Here is a 13681-nt window from a genome sequence, read left to right as displayed (position 1 = left end):
AGGTGGTGATGCTTGCCCTGGGAGTTGAGATCCCCTGGTATAGCTTGTTACTCAAAATTCTGATTCTCTGTCTTAGTGGGTTCTGACATTTCTGCACAGACACCTGTCGCATTACTATACTTTAATTGGAGCTCTTCATTTTTCTTTCCAGGATTGCATTCTCATCCAGTTTTCCATGTCGTTATTAACTATTTTTTAATTTATCCAGGCCTCAAATTTTATAGTTAGTGTTGATACTTTTTTTTTTTTTTAGATTTTATCCACTCTATTTAGTCAGCCACTAGACTCTTCTGAGTTCTTCTTTGAAATAGTTCTGGTATCTGTGGCTACTTTTCCACGTCCATTGCCGTAATCCAAACTCAGATCAACATTCCCAAAGGGCTGGGTCGCTGCAGTAGTTTCCTGTTGGGGCTGTGGACTCTAGTCTCTTTGTATCCACTCTGTCTTACTGCTGCCTCATTAATCTTGCTAAAGCACACTTTCATTTTTTATGCCTTTGCTTAAAGATTGTATAGAATAAATTTGTATTGTCTGCTAGATGTCTTCAAATGTCTGCCCTGATCGCTTTCTCTCCATCAGCCCAAATTCAGTCAGTTGTATAGTACTTTGGGTTCTAGCTCTGCTTTTATCTCCTTCCTTTTCCTCCTCCTACCCACCTTACTCCTCTGTCTCTTTTTCTGTTTCTGTTGTTTTTCATTACCCTTGCCACTGATGGATTTTGAACCCTCATTATGTCTAGTATGTATGGATTTTTACAGTAGCCTCCTATCTGGTAGTTGGACAGTCTTCTCCCTCCAATTTATCACATTTGTCAATACCAGAGTAACCTTCCTTAAATGTAGCTCTGATTATAACCCAGACTGTTAGAAACCTTTCATCAGTCCTTACTGCCCATAGGTTGTCTTTACATTTTAGCGTGGTATTCAAGGCTTGCTGTGTTCTGGCCCTCCTCACTTACTTATTCAGCTGTATCTCCCACTACTTCCCTCTCCAGGGATCCAAATAATTTCAACGTCACTGAAGCTAAACGAATTGGACCACTATTTAATTTTCTCTGAATGCAGCTTGTGTTTTCCTACTGTCGTGCTTTGGCTAAAGGTGTTCAGTCTGTGTGGGACTTTCCTTCACTGCCAATCACTTTTCAGTACTACTTAATCCATCCTTAACACTGCCACCCCTGCAGCTTTGATGTTCCTGTTCTACTGGATGGAATCTTTACTGCAGCAGAACTCCTGTAGCTTTTTAAAAAAAACCTTTCTTATGGCACTCTTGTATTATTTTATTTACTTGGAACCTTCACTGGGTTGTGTACTTTGTGAGGACGGTAGTAATAATTGACTAACACCATCTATGTGTTCAGTAAACACTGAAAGGAATAAGTATATGTATAATGCTGTACCTGGGTTCTTCCTGTATAAATTTTGTAGTTTTAATGAAGTTAAGGACAGTCTTGTGTTGCTACAGCTAAAAACTCTCAAAATATATAGTAACATGTTTTAAAACGTGACTCATCCAATGAGTTAGTACAGGGGTAAGCAAACTGTGCTCCAGCACATGTTTTTGTGTGGCTTGCAACTAAGAATGACTTTACATTTTAAATAATTTTAAAGAAAAAAATAAGAATATGTGATAGAGATAACATGTGGCCTGCAAAGCCTAAAACATTTACTATTTGGCCCTTTGTGGAAAAAGTTTGCTGACCACTCATCTAGAAATACACTTGACTTGCCTGGAATTACTCCTCCTCATTGGATATGTGGAATTATCTGTTTTCCTGAGAAGTTTAATAGGCACTCACCCAGACTGGTTACTATTCCATTCCTTGAAGAAGAATTGTTGGGCCTGACTTCAGAAGAATTTTGAGTGACATGTAAATCTCTTCTGGGCTCTTTGGCACTTGGCAGTATCTCACACAGATAACCAGATACAAATGAGCCATTTCTTTCCATTATAATCCTTCATCAGAAGTCTGGGATCGAACATCTGGTGAAGTTAGATGTCATTCAGAACAAGGCTCTTAGCATATTTCAAGAATGTTAATTGCTAAGTGATGGCTGAAACAGAAGGGCTTAATAATGTCCTTAAATTGCCTTAAATGTACATGGACTCAGAATTTTAGAATTGGAAAAGGTCTTAGAGATCATCAAGTATAGCCTGGTTCTTAAGAACATGGGCTGTGGAGCCAGACTGCATGGCTCTTCTCTTTAATCCTCTTTGTGTCTCAGTTTCCACACCTTTAAAGTGGGGATAATAATAGTACTTATTTCACAGGGGTTTGTGAGTATTAAATGTGTTAACATTTAACATATTAACAGTTAGTTAACATTGACATGTAAAATACCATTCTGTCTACCACACTGTATGTAAATGCATATAAACATTGCTCTCAATATTGCTGTTATTTTTTATTATTGTTTTTATTAGTAGTAGTTGCATCTTATTTTATAATTAAAGAAACTGAGGCCTAGAAGAGTTAAATTATTTTCCTCACTTATGTGATAGGCAGGGTAGATTAAAACCCAGGATCCAGGATTCCTTCTCTGGGTCCCCTCCCACGTGGGAGCTGTCTCTCTCTCATTCCGCCCCCCCTCTGGCCCCCTCTAATAAATCGCTTTTTCGCAAACAGAAAAATAAAAACAGAAAAACAAAAAACCGCAGGATCCTAGCTTTCAGTTGAATGTTCTTTCCCTGTTATATGTGTTGCTTTTAGTTGTATGTTGGTGAGTGTGGATAAATTTTTTACAGTCAGAAAAAATACTTGGCCACTTTTTGCATAAAATAAGAAAAGCTAAGTAGAACATCATTAATAATTTCTCCTGAGAATCTTAAATCAACTTCCCAAGTCTCCTATTATTTGGATTTTGTTGATGGTTTATAAGACTGTCTCCTGTTTCTGTTCTCTTTTTCCTCATCTGTCCTCAAAATGTGTAGATTATTTCGTATAGCATCCCTTTTTTTTAAGTTGAGGTGAAATTAATGTAACATAAATTAACTATTTTGAAGTGTGCAATTCAGTGGCCCTGGGTACATTCACAATGTTGCGTACCACCATCTCTGTCAAGTTGTAAAACATTTTCATAATCCCCAAAGAGAATTTTGTACCTGTTAAATGCTCACTTTTTATTTTGCTGTCCTCCAAACCCCTGGCAAACACTCATTTGCTTTCTGTCTCTGTGGGTTTACCTATTTTGGGTATTTCCTACAAATTGAATCATATAGTATGTGACCATTTGTTCTGGCTTTTTTCACTTAGTATAATGTTTTGGTGTTACATCTACAGGTAGCACGTGCTTCATTCCTTTTTAGGGCTGAGTAATATCCTGTTGTATGTGTACACACACAGACACACACACATTTTAATTATCTATTCATCTGTTGATAGACATTTATGTTGTTTCTATTGTTTTTTTTTTTTTTTTTTTGACTATATTGAATAGTGCTGCTGTGTACATTTGTGTACAACTGTTTGTTTGAGTGCCTGTTTTCAGTTCTGTTGGGTATGAACCTAGGAGTGAAATTGCTGGGTCATATTATAATTCTATGATTACCTTTTTGAGGCACTGCTAAACTTTTTTTTTTTTTTTCTTTTTTAACAGTGGCTGACCATTACATTCCTAACAGCAATATGTGAGGGCTCTAATTTCTCCACATCCTCACTAACACTTACCTTCTGTTTTTTATGCCATTTGTATACCTTAATTTGGAGAATTGTCTCTTCGAGTTCTTTGCCCATTTTTAAATTGAGTTGTTTGTCTTTTTGTTGTTGAATGTAAGAGTTCTTTATATCATCTGAATATTAGACCTCTATCACATATATAATTTATAAATATTTTCTCCCATTCTGTTGGGTTGTTTTTCTACTTACTTGATAGTGTCTTTTGATGCACAAAAGTTTTTAATTTTAATGAAGTATAATTTACTGATTTTTCATACTCATGCTTTTGATACCATATCTAAGAATCAATTGGTAAATCTAAGGTTATATAGATTTACCTCTGTGTTTTCTTCTAATAGTGTTATAGTTTTTTAGCTTTCTTTAATGTTTAATTTTTTTTGAGATAGGGTCTTACTCTGTTGCCCAGGCTGCAGTACAGTGGTGTGGTCTCAGCTCACTGCAAACTCTGCCTCCCAGGTTCAAGCAATCTTCTGCCTCAAGCCTCCTGATCAACTGGGATTACAGGCGTGTGCCATCATGCCTGGCTAATTTTTGTATTTTTAGTAGAGATGGATTTTACCATGTTAGTCAGGCTGGTCTTGAACTCCTGACCTCAAGTGATCCTCCTGCCTCAGCCTCTCAAAGCGCTGGGATCACAGGTGCAAGTCACTGTGCCTGGCCACCTTTATGGTTTTACAGTTAAAGCTTTGATTCATTCTGAGGTAATTAAAAAGTTAATTACCTCAAAGAATGAAGGGGCAGGTCCAACTTCATTCTTTCATATGTGGCTATCTAGTTTTTTCAACACTATTTGATGAAGAGTTATTTCCATACTGAATATTCTGTGAACCTTTCTTGAAAATCAGTTGATCATAGATGCATCAGTTTATTTCTGGATTCTCAGTTTTATTTTGTTGATTTATATGTCTGTCCTTGTGTCAGTGCTATCCTGTTTTGACTGTCATTGCTTTGTATTAAGTTGAAATTGGTAAGTGTGAATTTTCGAACTTTGTTCTCTTCAATATAATTTTGGTTGTTTTTTGGCCCCTTGCAATTCCATATGAATTTGAGAATTGGCTTTTCCATTTCTGTAAACAAGGCTCCTGGAATTTGAATGGCATTGAATATCTAGATTGCTTTGGGTATTGTTGCTATGTTGGCAATATTAAGTCTTTAAATCCATGAACATGGGATGCCATTTTATTTGTTTTGGTTGGAATACAGTTTATTTATTTTTCTTGGCTAATTGTTCTGTTTGGAACTTAGATTACAAATGTTGAGTAGAAGAGCAATCACCTTGTCTTTCCTGTTTTTTATATTGGGGGAAGACTTTGAGTCTTTTACCATTGAGTATGATGTTAGCTGTAGGTTTTTTGTAGATGCCCTTTATCAGGGCTGGGAAATTCCTTTCTATTCGTAGTTTGTTGAATTTTTTTTTTAAATCATGTAAAGGTGATGAATTTTGTCAAATGCTTTTCTGCATCAACTGAGATGACTGTGTATTGTGGTGTATTACATTGATTATTCCTTCCTTATTTCTTTCTTTCTCTTTCTTTCTTTCTTTCTTTCTTTCTTTCTTTCTTTCTCTTTCTTTCTTTCTTTCTTTTCTTTCTTTTTTGACAGAGTCTTCCTCTGTCACTTAGGCTGGAATGCAGTGGTACAATCATGGCTCATTGCACCCTCAAACCTCTGGGCTCAGGTGATCCTCCTACCTCAGCCTCCTAAGTAGCTCAGACAACAGGCATGCACCACCGTGCCCAGCCAATTTCTTTCTTAAAATTTTTTTTTTTGTAGAGATGGTGTCTCACTATGCTACCCAGACTGGTCTCTAATTCCTGGGCTCTAGTAATCCTCTTCCCTGGGCCTCCCAAAGTGCCGGGATTATAGGCGCCCAGCCTGATTGGTTTTTATATATTGAAACTCCCTTGCATACCCTGTATGAATTTCACCTGTTCATTGTGTACAATCTTTTTTAAAATTTTTTTTTGTGGTAAATTACAAATATATAAAATTTACCATCTTAACCCTTCTAAGTGTACAGTTAAGTGGCATTAGGAACATTCACATTGTTGTGCAACTATTGCCACTATCCATGTATTTCATCTTGCAAAACTTTTCATCTTGCAAAACTGGAACTCTCTATTAAACAATAATTCCTCATTCTCCCCTGGGCCCTGCCAGTTACCCTTCAACTTTCTGTTTCTGTGAATTTGACTACTCTAGGTACCTCATATAAATGGAATCATGTAATAGTTTTCCTTTGATTGGCTTATTTCACTTAATATAATGTCCTCAAGCTTCATCAGTGTTTTAGCATGTGTCAGAATTTCCTTCCTTTTTAATGCTGAATAATATTTCATTGTGTGACTATACCATCTTTTGTTTATCCATCACCTGTCTGTGGATACTTGGGTTGCTTCCACCCCTTGGCTATTGTGAATAACGCTGCTATGAATATCCATGTACAAATGGCACTTCCCATCCTTGCTTTCACTTTTTTGGGGCATATATCCAGAAATACTTGCTAGATTGTGGGTTATAATTCTTTTAATATGCCGCTAGATCAGTTTTAGTAGTATTTTGTTGACAATTTTTATATCTGTATTCATAAAGGATATTGGCTATAGTTTTCTTGTGACTTTTTTATCTGGCTTTGGTATCAGGATAGTATTGGTGTCAGAGAATAACTTAAGAAGAGTTTCCTTGCTTTTACGGTTTTTGAAGACTTTGAGAAGGATTGGTGTTAAATAATTGGTAGAATTCACCAGTCAAATAATGTGGTTCTGGGCTTTTTTTTTTTTTTTTTTTTTTTTGTGGGAGTTTTGTGATTACAAATTTTATCTACCTCGTTATCTGCTATAGGTCTGTTCAGGTTTTCTGTTTCTCCTTGAGCCATTTTTAGTAGTTTTGTGTATTGTTTTGTCTAGGCTGTCTGATTTCTTGGCGTACAATTAATTGTTTATTATATTCTATCATTATCCTTTTTATTTCTGTAAGGTTGGTAATAATGTTCCCATTTCTGTCCTGATTTTAGTGATCTGAGTCTTCTTTCTTTTCTCTTTAGTTAGTTTACCTTAAGATTTGTCAGTGAGCCAGGTGCAGTGGCTCATGCCTGGAATCTCAGCACTTTGGGAGGCTAAAGTAGGAGGATAGCTTCCGTCCAGTTCAAGACCAGCCTGGGCAACATAGTAACATCACCCCGCTTTATAAAAAAATAAATATTAGCTGGGCATGGTAGTGGATGCCTGTAGTTGCAGCTAACCGAAGACTGAGGTGGGAGGATTTCATGAGCCCAGGAATTTGAGGTCAGTCTGGGCAACATGGAGAAACCCCATCTCTACAAAAAATACAAAAATTAGCTGGGTGTGGTGGTGCACGCCTGTAATTCCAGCTACTCAGGTGGCTGAGGCAAGAGGATTGCTTCAGCCCAGGAGGTCCAGGCAGCAGTGAACTGTGATGGCGCCACTACTGTCTAGCCTGGGTGACAGAATCCGACTTGTTTAAAAAAAAAAAAGATTTGTCAAAGTTGATCTTTTTAAAGAATAAGCTTCTTTAATTTATAACAGCCTAGTTTGAATTAATACCAACTTAATTTTAATACTGTAAAAAGCTTTGCTTCTGTATAGCTCTGTTTCCCCATCTTTATGTTGTTGTTTTCACATTACATCTTTATATTGATTTGCCCATCAAGATAGATTTATAAGAATTGTTTCATGTATTTGTCTAGTTGACTGTTTTTTAAAAGGTAGATTAACTAGACATTCTTAGGCTATATCCAGTAAATACTGTGTCCTTTTTATTCTTCATAATGTATTGCTGGTTCAATATGCTGATATTTTGCTAAGGATTTTTGTGTTTCTGTTCATGAGGAATATTGTATAATTTCCTTTGTGTGTATGTGTGTTGTCTCTGTCTAGTTTTGGCATCAGTGATCCTAGTTTTATAAGTTGTAAATTGTTCCCTTCTCCATTTTCTGAAGGAGTTTGTGTAAAGTGGATATTATTTCTTTCTTAAATGTTTGATGAAATTCATCAGTGAGACCATTTGGACATGGATTTTTGTGTGTGTATGTGGGAAGATTTGTAATTGTTTATTCACTAAACAAGTAGATATGGGGCTATTTAGATGTTTCATAGTGTGTCTGGGCACTTTGTGTTTCTTTTCAAGGAACTTGTCTAATCTAAGTTGTCACAGTTATTAGCATGAAGTTGTTAATAATATTCTCCTAATATCCTTTTAATGTCTGTAGTGACATAACTTTTAATGCCTCTACTAGCATTATAGCAAACATGTACGTGGTGCTTATCACATACCTTTCATTTTACAGATATTAACTTTTAATTCCCACAATTTGTGAGGCAGTTACCATCTCCATATTACAGATGAAGAAACCAAGGTTAAACTAAGAGCACTCTGGTGCCTTGCTTAAGATTATGCAGTGGTTGTATTGAAGGCTTGAATTGGAATCCTGGTGGGTCCAGAGTCTTTTCTTCTAAACTACTGTTTACTCTGCGTTTTTTTGTTTTTTTTTTTTTTTTAAGAGAAAGGGTCTTACTTTGTCGCCCACGCTGGAGCACAGTGGTGTAACTGCTCAATTGGTTCACCTTGCCCACTGCCTAGACAGAGCTGATTTATCAAGACAGGGGAATTGCAGTAGGGAAAGAGTAATTCATGTAGACTGGTTATGCAGGAGACTGGAGTTTTATCATTACTCAAATCAGTCTCCTACTCTGACTTTCTTAAATGACAGCGATACCTATTCTGTTCTTCTTCTGGAATTGTCCTAAGTTCTTTTTAGAAAGTATCCTCACTCCTTTGTACCACAGAGTGGAAATATTTGTTTCTGGTGTTCCTAATCAGAACTTGGAATGCCCTTTCCCCCATAAAAACATTACATATGATGGCTAGGCATTGTTGAAATATTATTGTTAATACTCTTTTTGAGTCACATAATATGTTAAAATGACTTCTGGAGCTTCCTTGGGAGGTTCACCACAATTTATAATGTGAAACATTGTTTCCATGGGAAACTGTGAGAAAAAATGTATTTTATTTTATTTTTGACCTCACCCCAAATTTACCTTTTTTTTTTTTTGAGATGGAGTTTCGCTCTTATTACCCAGGCTGGAGTGCAATGACGCGATCTCGGCTCACCGCAACCTCCATCTCCTGGGCTCAAGCAGTTCTCCTGCTTCAGCCTCCTGAGTAGATTACAGGCATGTGCCACCATGTCCAGCTAATTTTTTGTATTTTTAGTAGAGACGGGGTTTCACCATGTTGACCAGGATGGTCTCGATCTCGTGACCTCGTGATCCACCCACTTTGGCCTCCCAAAGTGCTGGGATTACAGGCGTGAGCCACCGCGCCTGGCTCTATTTTTTTTTTAAACAAGAGATTTTCCCCAAAAGTGAAGACATAAGAAACAAATCCAGTGTGCAGGCATTCCCAAACTGCAGTCTTGATTCCAGGATACCTCCTTCTCTCAAGCTGAGCTGGCTTCTGGGAATCCAGTGGTGGCATATCGGTTGAGGGTTCCTTTGTGCTGCATTTTTTTACTGCCTCTCTCCTGAGTTGTGGGGATAGATTGTGCAGGCACTTGTAATGGCCCAAAGGTGCCCAGCCCTGACTCCACTTCTGTGTCTGTGATCCCAGGTGGGCAGGTCTCCTGGGTCCCTGTGCTCTCAGCAGCTCCCTCAGGCACCTCTCCATGCTGCCGTCGCTCCAGGTGTTGTTCAGCCATCATCTGGAGCCCTCTCATTGTAGGTGTGATCCTTGTCGTCTTCTGTCGCTGTGGAGATATTACCAAAGTGGGTCAAAGATCTGTGGTCATCTCTCTTTAGGGATGACTGGTCAGCACAAGGGTGGCAGTGTAGGGCGACACCTCCAAATCTGCTCTGCCCCCTTAGGGCCTGGGGGCTGTTGTCTTGCTCCATGGCTGGGGCAGCAATCACTGGGCCCACACTGTGGTGGAAGGGAAGGCTGCAGGACTCGGGGCTGGGCTGGGTGCGTCCCCTTTCCACTCTTGTCAGATCCCCACCCCCCAAAACTGATTTTAAATTTCCTTGCCTGAAAGGTTAGACTTCTGTTACATGGCAAATATACTTTACTATTTGGAATCTCTAAAAGTTTAGATTTATTCAGTTATTAATATGTCATATTTTTAAAAAGACAAACATAATTAATTTGTGCATAGATTTTATTTGGTTTGGTTTTGATTAATTTGTTGATTAATGTCTTTCAGGGTTATTCAGTTGCTCAGAAGAATATTCTTCTGCAGGTGGATCAGAACTGTGTTCGCAATTCTTATGATGTCTTCTCTTTGCTACGGTAAGAAACTTCTTCGATCACCCTGAATTCTAAAGAATCTTTCTCATTTTGAGTTTGTGACGTTTCAACATGAGAAAATTAATGGGGGTTTTAGAGGCTGTTATTTAAGCTTAGCATTTTTTAGTACAAGCCTCTTAAATTTTGTAGCTACAGTGATTTAAGTTTATCTCTTTTACAAAGTCTTTGGAAGACCATTTCCTTTCTCTGGACAGCGGGAGAGAATATTTGGAAGCCAGTGATCTTAAAACAGACATGAGCTATTTTCTTGTCTTCTGTACCCTACAGAATAGCAATCAAAGGTACAAAAGTTAGACTTATCAAAGTCTTAACAACTACAGCATCACTCGGAAAGCCCTTCAGCAGCCCCAAACATGGCTTTGAGATTTGACCTGTTCTTCGTCTTAAAAGAATTATGTTTGGCAAGCCAAAAAAGCTTTGCATGTATCTAATGCTCAGAGGCTTAAAGGCCTCAGTTCTATAGTTTCATAATATCTGGACTTAATTTTGAAAGATTTTAAAATTTGGCTTTAATTTCAAATGTGATAGATCATCAAGGATATTTTTCCAGGGGGCAAGCTACCAAAATAAATGCAATTCCAAATAAAGTTAGCAGTGACACTCAACCTATGTTCACCCTGCTCAGACAGATTGTTCATTGAAATTTGATTTTGACAATACTTTTAATGTTTACATGACATATAATACATTTCAGACCATTAGACATCCTCTATATATGTACTTGAGGAAGAATCCAGAAGGATGCTTGGAGAAATGGTTATTTTAGAAACATTACAAAATTGGCCTTTCCTTTGTGAACTTGAATCTTATTACACTTGATGATATAGAGTTTGGTCACGTGGACTGTGTCCATTCATCTTAAGGAACATGATTTTGACTAAAGTAACCACATACATTTTCTGAATTTTGGTTCTTGCTTGAGAGATGTATACACCTTGACTGCTTAGGATATGTAGGAGAACACACAGGGTTCAGAAGTTAGAGGGTGGAGATAGTGGGAGGTGTCAATACATAAACATATTTTAAAGCCTCTTCAGTTGGAGACATACTAAGTTTCAAGTATTAAAAAGAATGTCTAGAAATGGTTTGAAATGTTAGTAAGCCACTAATATTTCTTGATCTCAGTTTTCCTTAGTAAAATGAGGTATAGGTACAGTTATTTTAAAGACATGTTCTAAATGTGAGATTGTGTGCCCTTATTAGAGAAAACAGTAGAATTAAAAGAAAAAATACTAAGGAAGAAGAGGATTTGGGATAGTGTAGCATCATAGATGCTAAAAGAGGATAGTTTCAAGGAGTAGCGAACACTGTGGTAATGTAGAACAGGAACTGAAGAAAGACTGTTGGATCTTGCGAAGCAGTGTGGTATAATGTAGGATGCTTTGATTAATCTGATCCTGCCTTTATCTTTGATTTATCCTGATTTATTTAACCTCTGGTGCTTCGAAAAAGGGGAAGCAGTGTAATTTTCAAGCATCTTCACATTTGTTATCTTATTCTCTTTTTTTTTTGAGACAGAGTTTCGCTCTTGTTACCCAGGCTGGAGTGCAATGGCGCAATCTCGGCTCACCGCAACCTCCGCCTCCTGGGTTCAGGCAATTCTTCTGCTTCAGACTCCCGAGTAGCTGAGATTACAGGCACACGCCACCATGCCCAGCTAATTTTCTGTATTTTTAGTAGAGATGGGGTTTCACCATGTTGACCAGGATGGTCTCGATCTCTTGACCTCGTGATCCACCCGCCTCAGCCTCCCAAAGTGCTGGGATTACAGGCGTGAGCCACCGCGCCCGGCTATCTTATTCTCTTAAACGTTTTTCACACATCAGGGATGATAGATAGCCTTTGTCTTGATTGTAGCCAGGAGGCATTAAATGTTTTATCTTTCCGAGGGCACACAGAAGTAAGAGCCAGACTGAAGGATGCTTTGAAGGTTTTCTGACAAGCATGTTTTTGTAGATCCTTTTAATAGTCTCACCTTCCTAAACTGGTGGTTGTAAGGTACACATGGCATAATGACTGAGGAAATTGGTTGGTACACACAGTACCCTACATAAATACAAAGTCGTCAGGCTAATTTGGATGAATTGCTCAGTTATTGAAAATTGATCTTGCAATGATTCGGCTCTTGAGGGATTCATATCTAGGGTATTTTTTAGATTCTTCAGGTGTGTCAGTAATTTGAACTGCCTTATTGATAGTGGTCTCCTCATCAGTATTGTATAATTCATGCCTAGCTAATAACAGATATACTTCTTCTAAGCCAGATTAAGTGGTAATTTATCAACCAAATTTACTGAACCCAGGGAGTTGTTCTGGAACTGGGAACTTTGAATTGTTCTTATCAAAGTTGATGAGTCAGATGGGACTTTTGGTGATTGTTCTCTCAGACATTAGTAAAGAGTCCCCATCATCTGCTCTATTAAATGATCCTCTTTTCCCTTAGTGCTTGCCATGCTATATGTGAAGTGATTTTTAGGGAACTTAATTTTATGCCTATTGCATTAAACTCTAGTTCATGGTTTCCTCTCTAACATTGCCCTTGGATGGAGTCATTTACAAAATGTATATCTTTTCTTTTCCTGATGCTTTCTTGGTTTATAAAATTTCTCCTACTTGATCTGTAATTTTATGTGCAAACACACATCTAAATTCTTTAATGTCACTTAACTCTGTAAACTTCTACATGTTGTTTGCAGTCATGATTAGAACCCCAGTCTCCTGATTCTGTTTTTTGTTTTTGTTTTTGAGACAGTCTTGCACTGTTGCCCCATCTGGAGTGCAGTGGTGCAACGTCAGCTCACTGCAACCTTCATCTCCCGAGTTCAAGTGATTCTCCTACCTCGGCCTCCTGAGTAGATGGAACTACAGGCAGGCACCACCACACCTAGCTAATTTTTGTATTTTTAATAGAGACGGCGTTTCACCATGTTGGCCAGGCTGGTCTCAAACTCCTGACCTCAAGTGATCTGCCCGCCTCGGCCTCCCAAAGTGCTGGGGTTACAGGTGCGAGCCACCGCGCCCAGCCCTGATTCTGTTTTTTGAGAGTGTATTCTAGTTAATTAACTTTCATTGTGCTATTTGGCCACTAGGATACATCTGATCTTTCTACTTTTTGTGTGGGAGTGTCACAGAAAAATGGGCACTCTTTGGAGCACCTAAAACCAGGGTATTAAAAGGTCCTTCAGTCTGGGCATGGTGGCTCACACCTGTAATCCCAGCACTTTGAGAGGCTGAGGCAGGCAGATTACCTGAGATCAGGAGTTCAAGACCAGCTTGGCCAACATAATGAAACCTCATCTCTACTAAAAATACGAAAATTAACCGGATGTGATGGCACATGCCTGTAGTTCCAGCTGCTCAAGAGGCTGAGGCAGGAGACTCACTTGAACCTGGGAGGTGGAGGTTGGGATGAACTGAGATTGTGCCACTGTACTCCAGCATGGGTGGGTGACAGAGTGAGACCCCATCTCAGAAAAAAAAGAAAAAAGAAAAGAAAGAAAAAAAGCTCCTTCAGATGGATAGTGACCTAAGATCTTTTATTCAGATACTTTGGCTCACAGTTAAGAATTTAGGCTAATTTTAGTGTTGCGAAAGATTAGCAGTTCAGTTCTTTCCAAATTTACATTTAATGTGGGATAGCAATTGAACTATTGCTTCTTAACCCTTGGAAATGTCTGGATT

General features: G+C 38.2%; 1 protein-coding gene across 3 annotated transcripts in view; it reads left to right on the top strand.

The window, feature by feature from the left end:
- Nucleotides 1-13681, top strand: part of UVRAG (UV radiation resistance associated) — a 302584-nt gene that overhangs the window by 85224 nt on the left and 203679 nt on the right. For all 3 annotated transcript variants that reach the window (XM_074400911.1, XM_010334331.3, XM_003923486.4), the window contains exon 6: nucleotides 9897-9982. In XM_074400911.1, the coding sequence (XP_074257012.1) occupies nucleotides 9897-9982 (86 nt within the window). The remainder of the gene's footprint in view (nucleotides 1-9896; nucleotides 9983-13681) is intronic.

This window comes from Saimiri boliviensis, chromosome 6 (genome assembly GCF_048565385.1).
Source record: "Saimiri boliviensis isolate mSaiBol1 chromosome 6, mSaiBol1.pri, whole genome shotgun sequence".
In the NCBI taxonomy this organism is placed as follows: Eukaryota; Metazoa; Chordata; class Mammalia; order Primates; family Cebidae; genus Saimiri; species Saimiri boliviensis.
This window is presented reverse-complemented; position numbering and strand designations above follow the sequence as displayed.